Source organism: Cricetulus griseus, chromosome 8, assembly GCF_003668045.3.
Source record: "Cricetulus griseus strain 17A/GY chromosome 8, alternate assembly CriGri-PICRH-1.0, whole genome shotgun sequence".
Lineage (NCBI taxonomy): Eukaryota > Metazoa > Chordata > Mammalia > Rodentia > Cricetidae > Cricetulus > Cricetulus griseus.
The window spans coordinates 58373850-58395282 of NC_048601.1; the positions used below are offsets into that span (position 1 = coordinate 58373850).

A 21433-nucleotide genomic window follows, 5' to 3' on the forward strand; every position below is an offset into this window, starting at 1 on the left:
CACACTGCAGGTGTTTCCCACTGAGAACACATTAGCGAGATTCTCGATAGCTTTTCAGATGAGGTGTATTTGAGAGAAGGGTTGGAGCACTGGGGGGAAGAGGCTCCTAGAAGGCAAGAAAGAAGGCTAGGGAGGGAAGATACTGTACTCCAGGGGCTGGGCAAGGGGCTCACTCAGACCTGGAGTCTGCTACTGGACTGAAGTTCAATATTTGTGCCCACCTACTTCTGGGTCTTCATGAACACATAGGCTGAGGCTTGCCCCACAGTGGGCTGACTCTGATTAGGAGTGGCTGGTAAAGAAAATGACCACAGTAGAATACATTTATAAAAAAATTATTATGTATGGGGGACTGTCCCAACTCAGAAACAATTTCTGTCCATGCTTGTGAGGATATACTTCTGTGATCCCAGTACTCAGGAGGCTGAGGCAGAACAGCTCTGAGTTCAAGGTTAGCCAAGACTACACAGGAAGACCCTGTCTCAAAAAAGGCAAAATAAAGAGATGATAGATGATAGAGATACATGTAGGTAGATAGATATATGATTGATGGATCTTAGAGACAGGTGAAGATACAGATAGGTAAATAGTAGATATAAATAGGTAGGTGTATGATTGATAGCTGTTGGAGACAGACAGACAGGTAAATACATGATAGATGATAGATATGTGATGTGTAGATGATGGAGACTGACAGGTGGATAGAGATATGGATGGATAGGTGGAAAGGCAGGAGATAGAGACCCATGATAGACTTGAGGTTTCTGGACTCTGGAATCCCCTCTGTTTCTCTCTCCAGGGAATCTTACAGGATCCATACTTAATTTAGAATGTATGAGTCACCTCAGTGGCTCATACAATGAGAGACCAATACATACAGTGAGATGGGTACACACAGTGAGATCAATACATACAGTAAGATCGGTGCATACAGAGAGATCAATAAATAAGTGCAAGTGCCTTCTCTTGACCACCCCAAGCAGTAAAGAGGTGAGGCTAAAGGAGTCCCCTCTTCTGAAGTAGATGGAGACCTGCTTCCTCTCTCCCCTTCTCTGGCGAATGACAAACACCGGAATGCCATCACATCTGTGTCCTCATCTGGGTTATTCTGAGCCACAGGCTGGGGAGGGTCCCACAGACCCGTCAGCTGACTGAGACTGCCTTTCTCCCTAGGTGGGCTAGCTGGTGTCATGTGGATGGATACCAGGGTGAGGCACTCATCCTGCTAGTCAGGCAAGATGCTGGCAGGAGGGCGGGACCAGGGGGTGGAGCTTCTAGAACAAAGGAGAATGAGGAGCCCTGGGGGCCCAGGCTGGGCATCAAAAAGGCCCTGTGCAGAACAAGCAGAACACAGACAGCCTGCCTCTGTGTCCAGCAGCCAGCCAGACACCCTGTACCTGCTCCCTTCAACTTGCCCAGGCTGGGCAAGTACACAGCTCTGTCGACAGAGGCCTTGCTCTCCAGCGTGATTGCGCCCACACTGCTCTGTGCCTTTCTTTACTTGGCTTGTGCTGCTGCTGAACTTCCAGAGACGACCAGAGGGATGGCCACCAGCAGAGCCAGAAGCCAGGAAGGCCACCGGGAGCATGCCTTCATCCCAGAACCTTTCAATGGGGCTAATGTAGCCCCCAGCCTTTGGCTGCACCGATTTGAAGTCATTGACGACCTTAACCACTGGGACCATGCCACCAAACTGAGGTTCCTCAAAGAGTCACTCAGAGGAGATGCCCTGGATGTCTACAATGGACTCAATTCCCAGGCCCAGGGTGACTATAGTACTGTGAAGGAAGCTCTTCTGAGGGCCTTTGGGGGCTCTGGGACAGCCCACAGTCAGAAACCCAGAGAGATTTTGTTTGCCAACAGCATGGGTAAGGGCTACTACCTTAAAGGGAAGATTGGCCCCGTGCCTGTGAGGTTCCTGGTGGACTCTGGTGCTCAGGTATCTGTGGTCCACCCAAGTTTATGGGAGGAGGTCACTGATGGTGACCTGGATACCCTTCGGCCCTTTGAAAATGTGGTCAAAGTGGCCAATGGAGCAGAGATGAAGATCTTGGGTGTGTGGGACACAGAAGTGACCCTGGGCAAGCTGAAGCTGAGTGCACAGTTTCTGGTGGCCAACGCAAGTGCAGAAGAGGCCATTATTGGCACTGATGTCCTGCAGGACCACAACGCTGTTCTGGACTTCCAGCACCGCACCTGTACTCTGAAGGGGAAGAAATTCCGAATGCTGCCTGTTGGGGGGCCCTTGGAAGAAGAGTTCGACTTGGAGCTCATTGAGGAGGAGCCCTTGGAGGGCTCCCATTAAGAAATCCCTTTCCTTTCCCCCAGCATTGGTGGTGGTGGTGGGGGGTGCTTGTGTTGTGGGGAGCAGATGTCCTCAGAGGGTGCCATTGGGCCTGGCCAGTCTTTATACTTGTTCTCAACTTCCTTCCTTCTGCAGGAGCTTTACCTTGCCCCTGGTGGTGGAGGGAGGGCAGCTTGGTGGTCTAGAGCAGGGTCTACAAAGACCTTCAAGGCTGGCATTAGGAATAATATATCCCCCTGAGGTGTGACTCAGTCACCTTCAGATCCCCAAGCCTGCTCAGCTGAGCCTGGTCCTGGCTAAGGCTCCCATGATTTGGAGGAGAGTGACAGCTGCTCTGGGATTCCTCCCCATGAGTCCTCCCAACTGTACAATGGTGTTCCTCCTGTCACTTGCCTTGAATCTCATGGAGCCTGTGTCAATAATTCAATTACTTTAAAAGAGCAATAAAGATCTGTTAATGGAAAAAACAAAACAAAACATGTCATGTGCTCAATAGTTGTGACAGAGATGGAGGGGAGCCAGGAAAACACAAGCATTCCCTGAGTGCTTGGCCTCGAGGGGAGAGTAAAAACAGATCTTGGTTTCCTAAGGTGGACTCAACCGCGTGTAATTCAACTTCTAATTTCTCTCATCCATTCTGACTACTTCTGATTCCTCCATTTTAATCTACAATATTTTTTTGCATACAAATTGTCTATTATGCTTAAAAGTAACCCGAGGCTATTTTGTGAGGTGTTTAGTTTGGGTATCAAGGTGTTTCTCCCAAGCAAGTAGGTTTTTACCCGTGCCAGGGAACCAGACTTAGAGGTAGAAAATGAGGCCAAGAGGCAGGCATGGGCATGTGTGGGCAGCCTTGGGAAGGTCTAGGACTCTGGAAGCTGGGGGAACCTTGGCCATGATGGGGTAGCTAGTTCCTGGGAGGATGTGGGCTGGAGGTGAGGACATTCCTAAGGTTGGGGATGAGTCTCATCTCTTGTCCAGCTTGGGTTTTCTGTCAACCTCCTGCCTCCTCTGAGAATTGGAAAACTCATCTGTTTTGGGAAGTTGATTGAAAGCTCCAGAGAGGAGCTGACCTGTGGGGTCCAGGAAGGCTGGCAAAGACCAGAAATTCAGATGTGCCTGCTGCAAGGTACTGGGGACACAGTTTTTGGGAGCCTCTTTCTTACTTGGGGATACTGGGAATTGAACCCAGGGCCTCACAATGCTAGGCAAGTGTTCTACTACTGAGCTATATTTCCCTGTCCTTTTTAAATAATTATATTTCAATACAGTGTCTCATTAAGTTGCCTAGGCTGGCCTTGAACTCAGATCTAAAGGGCATTAAACTTGTGATCTTCTTGGGTGAGTCCACTGAATGTCTGGCCTAACAGGCCTGTACCACACACCTGGCTGGTGTTTTCCTGCTGGAACCTCTTTTCTAGGCCAAAGAAGTAGCTGTTGGATTCACCTGCAAGGCTCTCTGAGCAGGAGGCAGAAAGCCTGGCTGACCCCTGTCTGGGAAGCCTGAGGACTTTCTGGTGGCTCATAACAGCAACAGCATCCTAGCTGGCCTGTCTTCCCTGGTGCCAGCTGTGACTCCTCTGGGTCCTGACTCGGAACCTAATTCCTAGGGTTCACTAAAGCCTGGCTCTGGTCTGTCAAGCCCAGAATTAACTGGAATTAGCCTCTGAGCATGGGTGAAGGATAGGTGAGGATAGGAGGCCTGGTCAACAGAGGGTGGTCTCACTGAGGTCCCAGACTCCACCCCCTTATTTCTTTGGTGGCCTCAGGAATGCTGCAGTTATCCTGGGCCAATCCCTCTCTCTAGGGAACAAGCCATGGCACCTCCCTGTGACCTATTTTTCTCTAGGTCCTTAAAATTCTAGCCACATTCTAGGCTGAAGGAGGGCGGGTGAAGAGAGTGGGTGGAGGTAAGAAGGGGACCGAGGAATTGGCTGGCCAGGCCAGAATTCTGGGACACTACCCAGAATGTCTCTGCCCTTCTCCTACCCAGAAAGGGGCTGAGCCCTTGCTGGGTAAATTCCTGTCCCTGCAACGCGTGTCACTGTACCTTGGCTTTGAGTAAGGAGGACCTGGGCTGGCAACTTTCAACAATGTGCCCCTCCAAGAGGAATGGGGACCCCCCTGAGAGGAAGGGCCTTCATAACAGCGGTCACCAACAAAGGAACCGTAGGCTGCTCGAGGCTTAAGTGGATTAGGGCAGGTGCTTCGTGGGCGTGGGCGGGCGTGAGAATGATTATATGTGATTGATAGAGGAGGCTGGGCCTGGGGCTCTGCTGTGGAAGCTTGCCTAGCATGCAGGAGGGGGCCCTAGGTCCAACCCTCAGTGTCACATAAGCTGAGTGTGGTCTTCCACACCTCTAATCATAGCACCCAGAAACTGGGGACCGGAGAATCAGTAGTTCAGGGTCATTCTTGCTACAAAAGTTGGGGATCAATCTGGATTACATGAGACAGTACCTCAGAAAACTCTAATGAAACAAATTTGTTTTGGTGGACAATCCCAGGGCTGCTCTCCAGGGACCAGGACCCAGCTGCCCAAATAAGAGCCAAGGAGAAAAGCCATTGGTTTGGCCATATCCCTGTTTGATGCACCCACCACAGGAGCTAGGCATTACACTTCATTTACAGGTGGTGTCTGGACTCATCTGGCTCTTGGGAGGAGTGATGACAGTCACCTCCCCTGTTCTTTCAAAATGCAGCTGCCTGGACCAAATCACACTGGTTTGCATTTCCCTGATGGCTAAGGATGTTGAGCACTTTCTTTTCTTTTTTCTTTCTTTCTTTCTTTTTTTTTCTCGAGGCAGGGTTTCTCTGTGGCTTTGGAGGCTGTCCTGGAACTATCTCTTGTAGACCAGGCTGGTCTTGAACTCACAGAGATCCGCCTTCCTCTACCTCACAAGTGCTGGGATTAAAGGAATGTGCTACCACCTCCCGGCTGGCTTTGGGTTTTTTAAATTTTATTTTATTATCCCAGTAGCACTTCCTTAAGTGTCTATCAGCCATTTTAGACTCCCTTATTAAGAGTTCTCTATCTAGTTCTGTACCCCACTTTTAAATTGGATTATTTAGTGTTTTGGAAATTAGCTTCTTGAGTTCTTTGTAAATTTTGGAGATCAGCAGGGGAATACAAATCAAAACAACTCTGAGATACCATCTTACTCCTGTCAGAATGGCTAAAATCAAAAACACCAATGACAGTTTATGCTGGAGAGGATGTGGAGAAAGGGAACACTTTTCCACGGCTGGTGGGAGTGCAAACTCATATAGTCACTTTGGAAATTGGTATGGCAATTCCTCAGGAAAATGGGACTCAGTCTACCACAAGATCCAGTAATTCCACTCTTAGGCATATACCCAAAAGAAGCACATTCATACAACAAGGACATCTGTTCAACGATGTTCATAGCAACATTATTTGTAATAGCCAGAAACTGGAAGCAACCTAGATGCCCCTCAACTGAAGAATGGATAGAGAAAATGTGGTACATTTACACAATGGAGTACTACTCAGTGGTAAGAAAACAATGGAATCTTGAAATTAGGCAAATGGATGGAATTAGAAGAAACCATCCTGAGTGAGGTAACCCAGACACAGAAAGACAAACATGATATGTACTCACTCATATATGGATTTTAGACATAGAGAAAAGGATTACCAGCCTATAATTCACACCGCCAGAGAAGCTAGGAAACAAGAAGGACCCTAAGAGAGACATACATGGTCCCCTGGAGAAGGGGAAAGGGACAAGATCTCCTGAGCAAATTGGGAGCATGGGGGGAGGGGAGAGGGATCTAGGAGAATGAGAAGGGGAGAAGAAGAGAGGAGAGGAGGACATGAGGGAGCAGGAAGGTTGAGTGGAGGGGGGAAGAACAGAGGAGAGCAAGATAAGAGATACCATAATAGAGAGAGCCATTATAGGTTTAAAGAGAAATTAGGCACTAGGGAGATTTCCAGAGACCTACAAGGATGACACCAGCTAACAATCTAAGCAACAGTGGAGAGGCTATCTTAAATGCCCTCCCCTGATAATGAGCTTGATGACTAACTTGTATGCCATCCTAGAGCCTTCATCCATCAGCTGATGGAAGTAGAGGCAGACACCCACAGCTAAACCCTGAGCTGAACAGGAATCCAGTTGCAGAGAGGGAGGAGTGATGAGCAAAGGGGTCAAGACCAGGGTGGTGAAACTCACAGTAACAGCTGACCTGAACAAGGGGGAGCTCATGGACTCTAGACAGATAGCTGGGAAAGCAGCATAGGACTGATCCAGACCCCACAAATGTGGGTGTCAGTGAGGAGCCCTCGGAAATCTATGGGGTCTCTGGTAGTAGATCAGTACTTATCCCTAGCATAGGAATGGACTTTGGGAGCCCATTCCACATAGAGGGATACTCTCTCAGCCTTGACACACCGGGGAGGGACTAGGCCCTATCCCAAAGGATAGAATAGACTCTGAAGATTCCCCATGGAAGACCTCATCCTCCTTGGGGAACAGAAAGGGTAATGGGATAGGTAGGGAGTTAGTGGAGGGCAGGGGAAGAGGGGAGGGAGAGGGAACTGGGATTGACATGTAAAACAATCTTGTTTCTAATTTAAATAACAAAATGAAACAAAGCAAAACAAAATAAATCACACTGGTGATGAGTCTTGCCCATGTGTAGCTCACAGGAGAGAGGCACATCAGGCTCACCTGGCAGCTTGGCTACCAGAGGCCCCACCCAGACCCAGGCTGGAGCTGCACTAGAGAAGGTCCTTAAGGGAACATCCTGCCTGACAAAACCAGTGCCCCAGCCTGGGACACCCTTCATTGAGGAACCAGCTCCTCACTGGGCAGAGCTCCACCTTCTCTGATCACAGCTCCAATCACCTACCCATCAGCCCCAAGCCCCCAGGGGATGCTGGAGCAAGCTTCATGCTTTATCCAGCACATGTTTTTTGCAGTGACAAACTTTTGAAGTCATTTCAGGCTTACAGAAAAGTTGCAATAAAACAAAGAATTTCATGTGGTTACTCAAATGTTAATAGTAACTTTATTACTTTATTAATAGTAACTTTATTATTCTCCACCATGTAGAGGGTCCATCTGAAAACTGCAGATAGGAAATACTAACTGCTGTTTATTTGAAAAAGATGTCCTCTCATATAAACATAACAGTTACCCAAATCAATGAATCACACGTGTGTTTGTGTGTACGTGTGGGGTGGGGTGCACATATGTGTGGAGGCCAGAGCTCACTGGTGAGTATCTTTCTCCACCTTATTTTTAAAAGTTTATTACATTTTATTTGTTTATTTTGTGTACGTGTGATGTTTGTGGGTACATGTGTGAAGGTCGGAGGACAGTCTGTAGAGTTAATTCTCTGCTTCCACCATGTGGATTCTGAGAATTGAACTCAGGTCATCAGGCTTGGTGGCAAGCACCTTTACCCACTGAGCCATCTCATCAGCGCACCCTTATTTTTGACAGAGTATCTCACTGAGACAGTCATTTGGCTAGACTAGCTGTCCAGAAAGAGGACCTTAGACTTCTGGTCCCCTGCCTCCGCATGCCCCACACCCAATGTTGGGATTACAGGTGTGGTTTATGGGGTCCTTGGGACCCCACTGAGGGCTTTTGCATCTAGGCAAACATTCTACCAACTGAGTACAACCCCCCAGCCCCTCATCTCACCTTTCATCTTGTGAATGAGAATTCCTGAGACGAAGCCATGTCCACAAAGGCCAATTAATTAATTGACTGTTTAAAATTTCAGTGACTTGGGGAGGTTGGAATGTCGTAGGATTAGAACTTAATTACAGTTCATCTTGGGCTATGTTCTGTCTACTAAATAGTCAGCCCATAGTGCCCTCTGTTAGACCTAACATCCTCTGAGTAATAGATAAAAGCCTTTTGGAATGAATTACCTTAACCCTAGTTTCCCACCAATCAATGGGTGAAGAGTTTCATCACAGCATTGGAAACTTATAGCTGAGATTTCTTGGCTTTGCCATAACCGCCTACTTAATGTCTCTGCCAGTGTATATGAAAAATGTCTTGATCTATGACTTTCTTTGTTCTGTTACTATGAAATCTTCATGAAACTGCTTCCTCACTGGAATGTGGAATTCATGGTAACCTAAAGCTTCATTCCCGGCCATAGTCGCTCATATTTAGCTCCAAAATAAACCGTCTCTCATTCCCTTTGAGTTAATAACTGGTTTTGCATTGATGATCTTACCACACACTCAACCCATCTTCATGACTTTGAGATATCTGAGACACCTGCCTGGTTATTTTGTAGAATGGCCTTCACCTTGGCTGAATCTCCTGTTTTCTCATTATTACGAATTTGTCGGGAGAACACTCTGGAGGGATGGTGTGGCCTCAGGCATCATGCCAGAGCTTCAGGGTGCTCACTTGTTCCAGGGCTGGTGATGCAGGCTTGCTCAGGGTACTGCCAGCCAGGTTTCTCCACCCTTGGGTGAGTACTTTCCTCTGTGTAATGAGTCAGTGTAGTAGGAAGACCACCTCAGGCTCTGTAAATGCCGTGGATACTGAAGTCACTGATGACCCTGTAAGCTGAGCCACTCTTCTGGAAGGGCCTCCCAGTGGGCATTTCCCAGCTTCACCAGCTGGCTCTGGGCTCCCCATTCACCTGTCCCTGTTCACTCACTGGTTTCCATTGTCACCACCCATCAGTACCCGCCTAATATGGAGTTAGTGGTATTACGGTTAATTTTGACGTTGGATTGTTTCAAACAACTGGCCTCTATCTTCTTGGGACATTTTTTCTGTTGTAATAGGAGCCCTCCTGGGTGGTAGTGCACACCTGTAATCCTAGATGGCATGAGGCAGGGGCAGGAGGATCTCACTGAGTTTGAGGCCAACTACCTAGCAAGACTTTGTCTTGAAAATAGAAAAGTAGGCAGTTGTCACAGCGTTCCCATGAGGGTCTGTGTAGACTTGCCCCCCTCGCTGAGTCCTGGCTTGTGTGTGTATAATGCTTTTCTCCCTTCTCTTCTGTCATTTTCTTTTAGATGCTGGCCAGAGACTAAGCATGCTTTCCCAAACAAAAGGGCTTCATTCTTTTTGTAAAGCTCCCCTCCCTGCCTCGTGGCTGCTTGTTGGCCATGCGGCTGACCTCTGGGCCAGCTTAACTCAGAAGGCTCTGCCTTTCTCTCTCCATCTCCCTCCTGCAGTCAGTGGCTGAGTCCCAATTTGCCTGCTTTGCAGTGTTTTTCTTTTAAACTTCAATAAAAATTGTCTTGGAGCCTCAAAAACTACAAATATATACATAAATAATAATGAAAAGTGAGGTACAGGGGACGTAGCTCAATTGGTGAAGTACTTGTGTAGCTCACACAAAACCCTGGGTTCCGTCTCCAGCACTACCCAACCGTGGAGGTGGTAGAGGAGGCTATGATTCCAGCAGGCAGGAAGGAGGTCACAAGTTCAAGGTCATCTTCTACTACTCAGTGAATTCAGGGTCAGCCTTAAATATAAGAGGCCCTGCTGTGTATGTGAGAGACAGACAGAGACAGACAGACAGAGAGAGAGAGAGAGAGAGAGAGAGAGAGAGAGAGAGGGAGAATAGAGCCTTCCTTAGAAACTGGTATTCAGAAGTCAGAAGCCAGGATCTAGGGTCAGTTTCTCTTTGCCTTACACATTAATCCTAGGTCCTCTCAGTGTTTGGAGGTAAAGAAAAACACATCACACATGGCATATTTCTTGATTAAAAATTATGACTATTAACTATGTGTATGTGTGTCTTCATGTGGGCATGTGCACATATGTGTAGGTTCTCAGGGAGGCAGAAGAGGGTATCAGATGCTCTAGAGCTGGAGCTGCTGCTGGCTAAAAGCCACCTGTCATAAGGGCTGGGCACTGAACTCGGGTCCTCTGCAAGAGCAGCAATCGGTCTTAACCACTGAGTCACCTTTTCAGCCCCTCCCACAGAATATTTCTGTATATATTAGGAATATGGGTTTCCACTGGCACCCCAGTTATGACCCAGTGTTGTAAGCCCCAGTTATCCATCTGTCTATCTCTTTCCTTTTCATTTTTGCAAATCCTTTTGCTCAGAATGAGAAGCCGGCTCCAGGTTATTTATTTGCTCAACCCTGAAATACCAAAAGGAGTTTCTGAATTCTGCTCACCCCGTGTCTAAGAAAAACAACCAAGAAGCAACTAATTTCATATCCTCGGTGCCTCAGGGCATGGGTGGCCCTTGGCAGCAAATCAGAGGTGGGGTGACAAAATCCGAATGCTGTCACAAGACAGGAGCTGGCCTCACGTGTACAGGGTTTGCTTCAGGGCCAGCTGACAGAGGTCCCTTATCTGAGGACACCGAGACAACTGGAGCCAGACCAAAGGCCACAAGTGCTTATCCCGATGGGTGCTAAGGGAGTGGCCAGCCTATGTGCTCCAGAGAGTGACCTGGCCTGGCCCGGCCCGTCCTCTGCCATCACCGAGAAGATGCAGAGGTAGTTGACAGGGGTGGTCGAAGTCCACAAGTCACAGACCTTCCCGACCAGATTTTGAGGGGACCACTGTGATTGTCATTCATTTCACCACCCTCAGGGAGTTGGGTCACAGGGGAAACAGCAGACTTCCATGGGGCTCCATGTGCTTCCCACACCTGTGTGGGAGTTGGGGACTAGCAAACATCACATTGACTACCTGAGGTTCCTTAGAGTGGATTTCTACAAAGGCCAACTAGGCTGCTGCCAGCTAACAGGTGACGTGAAAGTCAGAGGCCAGTGCAGAGGGACTCCAGTGCCCTTTGAGAAAGTTCAGGTGTCTGGGGACATAGATGCCACTCGACCAAGACCTGTGCTGTAAATTTTGTGAGATTTATTTTATTTTTTAATTTTAAAAAATATTTATTTATTTATTTTTGGTTTTTCAAGGCAGGGTTTCTCTGTGTAGCTTTTGGAGCCTGTCCTGGAACTTGCTGTGTAGACCAGGCTGGCTACGAACTCACAGAGGTCCACCTGCCTCTGCCTCCCGAGTGCTGGGATTAAAGGCATGTGCCACCACCGCCCGGCTGTTTATTTTATTTTTTTGGCATAAATAAAAATAAAGTTCAAACCATAAGTGTTGATGTCAGTGGTGTAACCTGACCCAAAGGTCCTGCCCTCGAGATTATTCAAGAAGGCAAGGAAAGAATCCTTATCTTAGAACCAACACTGGCTTTTGGCACTATAGATAAGACCTCATCCAGACCCGGCTGCTTCCCTGTTAAAGAATCAGCAGACACTGACAAAAGCAAGTTAGCTCCTCTTTTTTTTTTTTTAAGATTTTATTTTAATATATATATATATATATTATAATATATATTTATAACATTCCACTTCCATGTATATCTGCACACCAGAAGAGGGCACCAGATCTCATAACGGATGGTTGTGAGTCACCATGTGGTTGCTGGGAATTGAACTCAGGACCTCTGAAAGAGCAGTCAGTGCTCTTAACCTCTGAGCCATCTCTCCAGCCCCTCTTTGTTGCTCTCCCACACCATTGTCTACCCCAGCAGCTCAGGCTAGGAGACAGACAAGGCCTGATGGCGGGGCCAGCTGCTCAGGCAAGCCATCTGATGAGGATGATAGTCTGAAGGGGGAGGCAATGTGCTTGAGCAGATAGTCTGCTGGGAGAGACAGGATGATGAAAGAAGCTATTTGAAGGAAGCCATCTGGTGGGGGAGGCTGTCTGTCTGGGGGGGAGGCTGTCTGTCTGATGGGGGGCTGTCTGGTGGGGAAGGCTGTCTGTCTGGTAGGGGAGGCTGTCTGATGGGGGAGGATGGGGGAGGCTGTCTGTTGATGGGGAGGCTGTCTGTCTGATGGGGGAGGCTGTCTGTCTGGTGGGGGAGGCTGTCTGTCTGGTGGGGAGGCTGTCTGTCTGGTGGGGAGGCTGTCTGATGTCTCTGTCTGGGGGAGGCTGTCTGGTAGGGGAGGCTGTGTCTGGTGGGGAGGCTGTCTGTCTGGTGTCTGTCTGGTGGGGGAGGCTGTCTGATGGGGGAGGCTGTCTGTCTGATGGGGGAGGCTGTCTGTCTGGTGGGGGAGGCTGTCTGGTGGGGGAGGCTGTCTGTCTGGTGAGGAGGCTATGGGGGGGAGGCTGTCTGATGGGGAAAGCCCAGGTTCAGGCTGAAGAGGTGGCAGGCAGTGGGCAGGCAGCTATTGAAGGAGCACTCAGGGATCATTTGCTGTGGAAGTGAGAGGTCCTGGCACTGGTGGCTCCTTAGGGAATTCTCCAATATAGCGGAGGACTTGCTGACGGGAGAACTTTCCACTCTCACAAAACATCTCCAGAGAAGGTTTTACCCCCCCAAACCTATACCCTAACCCCCCTCCACGACTGGGGAAATTTAAACAGCAGGGGTTTTTTGCTTGTTGTTGCTCAAATGTGAAGGATCCACAGCCTTCAAGTTGGTCAGCAGGGGCAGTGTGGACAGAGAGGGATGGATTTGGATTGCTTGGTTTTGTTCTAAGTAGAGCAAGGCAGTACAAAGTGGGCAAAGATGAAATTGAAAGACAAACAGGCAACAGACAGTCCTTGGTGAGTTAATCTCAGAAACATGTTAATTCTGGATGGAAACATTTGTTTTTAATCAATTTAGGAAAATAGAAAAAAAATTAAAGTTTACCAAACAAGTAGAGGAGACATAATTAGCTTTAAAATAAACCCAAAGAAGAGAAAAAAAAAAAAACTCCAGTATTCCCTCCAAATCCCAAATCCTTTCCTTTAATTACTACTTATTATTCTGTGTTAATTCTTCCGAGGTTTAAACTCCTTTTAGTGGGTTTTGTTTGTTTTCAGTGACAGAAGCACTAGGTGTTCATCATAGGAAAACTAGAAGAAAACTTGGTTAGCTAAAAATAAAAAAAAAAGAAAAGGAAAGGAAGGGAAAAAGAAAATGAAAAAGGGAAAAGAAAAAAAGATCTCTAGCCCTGGGAGATTGAGACAGGAGGATAGCTGTGAATCTGTGGCTAGCTTATCCTTCAGAGTGAGACCCCATCCCAAAACACTAAATAAATAAATAAACAAACAAACAAATAAATAAATAAGTCTATGAAGGGCCTTGTATCCTTACACCCTCTGTAGGGCAAACGTGGCAAATTTTTCCTTTCTCCTCTGTATAGACACTATATGTCTGTCTGTTCCCCCATCTGACTGTCTTCTTTCTTTCCTTTTAGACAGGGTCTCACTATGCAACCCAGGCTGCTCTGGAACCTGCTGTAGAGATCAGGCTAACCTTAACTCCTGATTCTTCTACTTTGGTGATGGGATCACAACACACCCAGGCAGCCTACCACCCTCCTCCTTTTCTCCTCCTCCCCGCTTCCCTCTTTGCTCTGTCTTTTCCCTCTTCATAAAAGTTTTTTTTTTTTTTTTTAAACCCATTTTTCAACCAGCCCTCTGGTTTGGGATACTTAGGTGGTCCCCACTACTTCGCAGACCTCTGAGAAGGAACACATCCCTACTGCCCACAACACAGACAGATCTCATGTGCTAAGTGAAAGACGCTAGACACAAAATGTACACAATGACTCCACTGACACAATTTTCCAAATGAATTATGCAAAATTAAACCACACCGCATAGAGCTGCATACTCAGAAGGCAAAACAGCAAGGCAAGAAAGTGTGGCCACTCCCTGGCAGATCGGCATGTCCTTCAGCTCTGCTGGGAGACATTGTGGGAAGGCACTGCGGCCTCGGGACCAGCAGTGTCTTGATTCTTGGTTGGGGGCATTTCAGCAATGCCGCTTCTGCCTTTATGGATGCACATGGCAGCACAATAAATATCAGTAAAAATAAGTTTTTAATTTGTTTGTTTCTAAACCTGAGCTGCCCTCAAACTTATGGTCCACCCTCCTGCCTCCTGAGTTCTGGGATCACAGGGCATATCACCATATCAAGCAAGTCCTTAATTTTTAGTAAAAGTCTCACTCTCATTGTCTGTGACCATGGAGACTGGCCTGTTTTGGGGCTGAGCCTAAAGTCTTTTTCCATGGGCAAGGATTGTCAGCGCCACCTGTGTACCATGCTTTGTTCTGGGGGCTGGTACAAACAGAGCCTCAGGAGGCATTCCTTCTGTGATCAGAGCCCTGTGGAATATCCACTTCAGAAAAAGACAAGCTGCCATGTAAAGATAAGAGAAAGCAGAGTGACTCAGAGCATGGGGACAGTGGCTAGAAAGTGATGGCCAGATCAGGAAGACCGTGAGTTGACATTTGTACTGGCACCCAGATAAAATAAAGGAGTAGAGGACGCGGCTGTACAAAGGTCCTGTGGTGAGACACACTGGGAATTTCAGGATGGAGGAGGGACATGGGACAAAGGGGTCAGGGTGAAGCCTGGTGGGGATCTGTCCCTGAAGGTACTGGATGCTCTGCCCAGTGGATAACATCCTCGGGAGGGTTAGATATGTGCACAGTGAGATCTGAGGTCTAAAGAATCACAGAGCATAGACAAGTTCAGGCAGGGCAAGAAGGGCAGCGAGAAGCTCTGAGCAAGACCAGTTGGCCTCAAGCAGTGACAGGTGGCCTAGGGGCAGGAGCACGGCAGGCCCCCTCACTTCCCTTTCCTAGAACTCTCGCTCCACTCTCCTCTCCTTCTGGAGATGGGCTCTGAACTAGCAGCACACATTGCCAGTCTCTCTCTCTTTCTCTCCCTTTCTTTCTCTCTCTGGCCTCCTGTATGAACAGGAGCATCCTCTGGTCTTGTCCAAGACCCCTCACTGTGTCCTGTCAAGAACTTTGTGGGGGGCCGGAAGATGGATCAGCTGATAAAATGCTCACACACAAGCATTTGGACCTATTTCAGACCCCCCAGGACCCATGTAAGAGCCAGGCAGTGTTAACAATCCCCGCACTAGTGAAGTGGAGGCAGAATTCTCAGGGTTGCTGCCAGCCAAGTCTAGCCAATGGGTGAGTGAACCCCAGGTTCAGTGAGAAACCACCAGGAAGACACCAGAAATGCACCTCTGACCTCCAAGCAAACATGTACACACAAGCACAGCTGTGCACAGACCTGCAAACATGTACACCCCCACTGCCACCCCACCCAATCCCTCACGATTAGGTAGACAGCGATAGAAGACAGTTGATGTGAACTTCTGGCTTCCACAAGGACAGGTGTGCACACACACACTAAGAAAACTTTTGACCCCTGTGCTTTGGGGTTTTGGAGGTGCACCATGGCCACCCTGGGGTCACCGATATGGGAAACTATATCGCATTCCCAAGGTGATACTGACCAGGGCAGGACTGACGCAGGACCCCACTGTGGCCCTGGCCACCTTACTGAAGGCACCTGCTTCACAGGTGATGTTAATAAATGTTGACATTTCCTCCCCTCCCTGGTTTTTGAGAGGTGCAGCCTGGGCTTACTTTAAACTCATGTATGTGTAGCTGAACCTGGCCTTCAACTCCTGACCCTCCAGCCTCCGCCTCCTATAAATGTTGGGATTACAGGTGCATGGCACCACGCCTGCCTTGTAAGAGACTTTCTAATGTGTGTAACAGCAGAGCCAAGTTAGCACTCAATAGTGTTCCAGTTACAGGTGTGAGCCCAGTACAGGGGTGGGGGGTTTATGAAGTGTGGGGGGTTATGCAGCTCCTCAGTTGTCCCTTCTTGCTTCTGACAAGTGATTCTGCCCCTGGTCAACCTGGCTACACCCCTGGACTCTTGGGAAACCCCCACCACCACCACCACAAGTCCCCAGACCTACTGCTGGACCAGAGAGTGTCATCTCTCCTGAAAGCTTCCTTCCACAACTGAAACAAAACAACAAAACCCCATACTCACATGCCCACCAGATACACATGACCCTGACTGAGCCATGTCAGTCTCCCACCCTCCGCTTATGGAGAGAAGAGACCACAGCTCTCTTCCACAGTGGTCCTGTAGGACAGCCTGATCCCTGCTTTCCACAAGGGTTTATCTAAGACAGCTTCAAAAATCACATATACTGTGCCAGGCGTGGAGATACACACCTTTAATTCCAGCACTCAGGAAACAGAGACAGGCAGACCTCTGTGAGTTTGAGATCAGCCTGGTCTACATACTGAGTTCCAGGACTATATAGTGAGACTCTGTCTCCAAAAAGTAAATAAATAAAAATAATTTAAACATAAATATATTAAAATGGGAAATTTTAAAGATTAAAAATAGAGATCAGAGAAAAGAGCAGGGGGAAATTAGGATGCTGATAGTCACATCATAGGGCAATTCCTAAAGCAATGTATGAATCTGGCCCTCAGTTTCCTGGCAGCCAAAGCAAAAGGAGAAAGATCTGTTTCCCGAATCAGTTCTCTGAGGTAAACACAGCCTCTTCTTCAGGGGAGGCCACAGCATTTCCACACTGAGTCTGTCCCAACACTGAGGGACCTGAATGAGGGAATGAGAAAGCACCTTTCTCTCCTTACTCAGGTCCTGTCCAGCTCATGTTTCCATGGTTGCGTCTTCCAAAAACCTGTGCTGTTCCACTCTGTCCCAGTTTGCACTTGACGGGGCTACAGCCTGCATTCCTGAGGCATCTCTAATTGCACATGTTTACACCTGAGGTGGGGAGTCCATCTGGAGACTCAGCCTACCTGAGTAGGCATTTCCTGAGACAGGGCCTCTCTGGTGCAGTCATCACCCTCTTCTAACAAGGGCCCACGCAGAGTGGGCCTTTCAGAAAGTCTTTCTCTACCCCCTTCCCTTACCACCAGTGTGCTACACTGGCTGGCTTCTAGTGGAGAGAGACTCCCTTTGCCTTTCTTAATGTCTCAGAGGTGAGGTCCCACCTGACACTCCTGCCTCCCCACAGCCAGTGTCCACGTTTCTGTCCCGGAGTCACCCTCTCTTTCACTCCCCTTTAACCTCTTCCTGCCCACTGTTTGCCATCTAAACAGCAGAGTCAGAACGGCATATTTGAAGCCCCGTCCACACACACCATGTAATTTCCCCCTCCAATCTATTTCTCACGGAGGCTTGGCATTGCATCTCTGAAAATTCAAGTGGGCCGGGGTGGTTTTGAGGTAGAGTGTTTGCTTAGCATGTATGAGGCTCCAGGCTAAAATTCTCCAGCACCTCAAATGAAAATAAAGCACCCCAAACCTGAAGTGGCATGTGTGGCCACACTCAGACTCTTCTTGGCTGTGGTCTTATGGCTCACCTGCATGGTGCTGTCCGTCTGATGAGCACCAGGCTGAGGCCCTGGCCTACTTCCTCTTGTATAACCCCGATGTCTGAAGAGCCCTTAACTACCCCCACAGTACAGATGGGGCCAGCACTCAAGACTCTCACCCCAGGTCCCCAAGGATGAAGGCAGAGGTGGTCTTGGGGCCACTTGACTGTCATGCGGGCCTGACTCCTGTGTCTAAGGGGTGTGGGCCCTGAGTCTCCCTGGCTTGACCTGTCCGGTTATACTGTTCTTGTGGTCAGACTGGCTCACTCCAGTGCACCACCCAGATGGGACAATCATGGAGGTGAGGTGACAGTTTTCCCACTGTTCTGCTTTTACCCCCAGGGTATTTCCAGTCAGCACACTGGCTTCCTGTCCCCCGTGGCCCCAGTGCATGGCTGGGGTGACCTCCTTGTGTTGTCCAGCCTGGGATAGCACCATGCCTTCCTCTTGTCCTTTCTTGGAGTTTCTGGAAGCAGATATGTCCTTGACAGCTCACAGTCTGGGTTGTCACCCTCCCCTCTGCTCGAGGGAGGGAGGCCACACACCTATCAAATCCATCTTGACCCACAACTCTGGCAAGGCCTTGGCTCTGGCCTTTCAGACACTTTGGACTGGATAGTCCAGGGACCACTTGGTGCTAAGTCTGCCTCAGTTTCCCCAGTGATGCCCCCTGGTACAGCAGAATCCTGGGTGGATAGTGTGGGTTGACACCTGTTCACTCTGGGAGAGCACTTGGTGGGTTCTCAGCTACTGGAGCCACGGAGATAAGGGACAGCCTTCCAGAGGCCTCCTCATGGAGGTTAAAGTGATGTCAAATCATAGACCAAAGTAGTGTTTGCAGATGGGGACGCTAAGACCTGTGGCAGCTGAGAGCAAAGCTGGTTTGAATAAATGTGTTCCCCCACCCTGGGGTCCTGGTGCCAGCAGCCCTTGTGGGATCTCGACAGGGCAGATCAAGCTTTCGATGGAGGGCAACACCAGCTTCTGGGGATTTGTTCACAGGAACCTGAACAGCTTTCCTTATTAAAGGCCTGCCGAGGATAGGTACTCTGTGGGGGACTTGGTGACAGTAGACCCCGAGAGGGCAGTGGGGTAGAGTACTGAGTGTCCACTCATTGCCCTGCTGTGCACATGGGGCAGATCTCTGTCCCCACTTGGTCTTCTTATCTGCAAAATGGGAGTGGCAGCCCCCACCTGGATGGGCTGAGAGAGTGCATGACTGGTGCGAGCACCCTCGCAGAATGGCACACATTAGTGCAAGGCTTTGGTGAACAAAGGAAGTTGGGAAGCTGGAAGCAGCATGCCTTGGTGTGATGTGGGCTGTTGTGGGGTGATCCTTGCTCCACAGTTATCCCCAGCTCTGAGCTTCCCCTCCTGGGTTTCAGTAAGCCTGATGCTGAGGAAACCCACTGTTACCGGTACTGCTGGCCACAGAGTGGGTGCTGGTTTCGTTCTGGAACCTGATCAGAGATGGTCCTAGAGCGACAGGCCAAGGCTGTCCTACTTGTGAGGGCTCACATCCTAGGCATTTTCCCAAGGGACATATACTAGGAAAGTCCCTTCCTTCATGATCTACAGGCTTCTAGGGAACCCTAAAAACATTTCTAGATTTTTGGGTGGTTTTTAGGAATAAGAAGTTAAAGGGCAAGCTGGGTGTGATGTCAATCCCAGCAGCTAAGAGGGCTTTGGCCAACCTGAGCCAGAGTGAGGCTTGTTTCAAAATAAAAAAAAAAAATTAAGGACTGGAGGTGTACCTTGGAGATGGAGTGCCTGCCTAGTATGTGAGGACCGAGTTCCATCTCTAGGATTACAAGAGAAGGGAGGGAGAAAAGAATATATTTATATTATTTTGTGTGCATGGGTGTGAAGATGTCAGATAGCTCACACTGGAGTTACAGACAGTTGTGAGTTGTCATGTGGGTGCTGGGAATTGAACCTGAGTCCTCTGGAAGAACAGTCAGTATTCTTAACCACTGAGCCATCTCTCCAGCCCCAAGACCTTGGTTTCTTTAATCTTGATCCTGAACAAGTGCAGCTAGGTGATGAGGACACAGCAGGAAGAGTGGAGCTCCAGGCCAGGCTCCCTGGAGGAGCGTTGCCTGAGGACTCCAAGTGACTTGCTCTCTGCTGTGTCTTGAGGTGGGATGGAACCTGGCCCAGAGGTCTGTGCTGTTTATTCAAAGGATGTAAATTACCAAAAGGTATTACCCTTAGTGTGGCACACTGCAGGGGCAGTGAGACAGCAGGTAAAGTTGCCTGCTGACCTAAGTTTGAATCCCAGGACCCACATGGTAGGAGGAGAGAGCCAAATCCTGCAAGGCCCTCTGACCTCCACATGCACACTGTGACACGTATGAGCACACAAATACACACAGAACAAATAAAGGAATTTGTTTTGTTTGAAACAGGGTTTGTCTGTATCGTTCTGGCTGCCCTGGAACTCACTATGTAGATCAGGCTGGCCTAGAACTCTCGGAAATCCTCCTGCCTCACAAGTGCTGGGATCAAAGGTATGCACTGCCACATCTGGTAATAAATGTACTTTTTTTTTTATTAGAAAGAAAATTATCAATCCCAGGTGTCGCCCCCCGCCCCCCCCCTAACGCCCTACCTATCCCATCCTCTTTCTGCTCTCCAGGGAGAGTGAGGCCTTCCATAGGGGCTCAAAAGTCTGTCATATTCTTTGGGATAGGGCCTAGGCCAACCTCTTTTTTTTTTTTTTTTTTGATGGCATTGTAAACTGGATGATGTTTTTCTTCCGTGGATAGCCAAACTGGAGTTTTTCCCCATGATCCTCCACTGTGTCCAGCCTAGGCCTTTTCCCAGTCAAGCTCTTGTCTCAGCAGGCACCCGCTCTCGCCAAGCTGGCTCTCATGTCCCAGGTGCTTTCCTATTTAATGGCTGTCATGGCCGCAGAACAGTGCCTGGCTCACCAGATGCTAACAAAGAGCACAGCAAGGAATGCCAGGAGGGAGGGGACACGGGTGCTCTGACAGTGCCAAGGAAGTGAAGTATGATTAATTCTTATCAACAAGAGACTCACGGAACTGGGTGTGGTGACACATGCCTGTCACTCCGGCATTTGGGAGGCTGAGGCAGGGGAATCAGGAATGCAGGGTCATTCTTTTTTTTTTTTCTTCTTTTTCTAATTAATTATTTTAATGTGTATGGGAAGTTTTCTCTGCATGTATGTTTGTGTACCACATACATGCCCGGTGTCCACTGTGGCCAGAAGAGGATGTTGGATGCCCTGCAACTGGAGTTATAGATGGTTGTGAGCCACCTTGTGGGTGCTGGGAATCGAACCTGGGTCCTCTGGAAGAGCACCTAGTGCTCTTAACCACTGAACCATCTTTCCAGCACTATTCTTGACTACTTAGTAAATTCAAGCTTGGGATATAGATAAGACTCCATCTCAAAACACCAGAGAGAGAACAGAGAGGAAAGGGAGAAGAGGGAGGGAGGAAAGGGGAAGGGGGAAGGAGAGAGGGGCAAAAAGACAGAAAAACTGAAAGAAGAAGAAAGCCCAACTGAACAGCCATACTTCCAAAGTCATCACCAAAGAATCCCACCGTGAACTTATCGAAAAATTAAAAGAAACAGGAAATTTGATCAGCTCACCTCTTCTCATGGAGCCTGAGAAGTGGGACACCGGAAGACCAATGCTTCTTTAATAATGAAATAATTTATTTGTTAATGGACAGACACATTAAGTTTACACACAGCAAGGAGTCTCTAAATCATGATGGTTTCTAAAAACACAAGTGCTAAGCCCCCCCGCCCCCCAAAGAGCACCATTCTCCCCAGTCTCAACACAGGTTTACATTGGCACCATATTTACATAAAGAAACATCTGGAAACGTTTCCCATTCTTCACCTGCGGCTCTCCTGTGGAGGCTGTTCACCTTTAGAAAGTTGGTTCCCCAAGCTAGCCCCTCAGCAACACAGCAGGAGCACCAATTCTAGGGACC

The 21433-nt window shown here is 48.5% G+C and overlaps 1 protein-coding gene across 1 annotated transcript; it reads left to right on the forward strand.

Moving 5' to 3' along the window:
- Nucleotides 1–1141: 1141 nt before the first annotated feature.
- On the forward strand, nucleotides 1142–2429 carry Asprv1 (aspartic peptidase retroviral like 1). Its single transcript, XM_027428535.2, is given in 2 exon segments — nucleotides 1142–1340; nucleotides 1343–2429. Coding segments are annotated over 2 exon segments (1065 nt in total). The 5' UTR covers nucleotides 1142–1238; the 3' UTR covers nucleotides 2306–2429.
- The last annotated feature ends 19004 nt before the right edge of the window (nucleotides 2430–21433 follow it).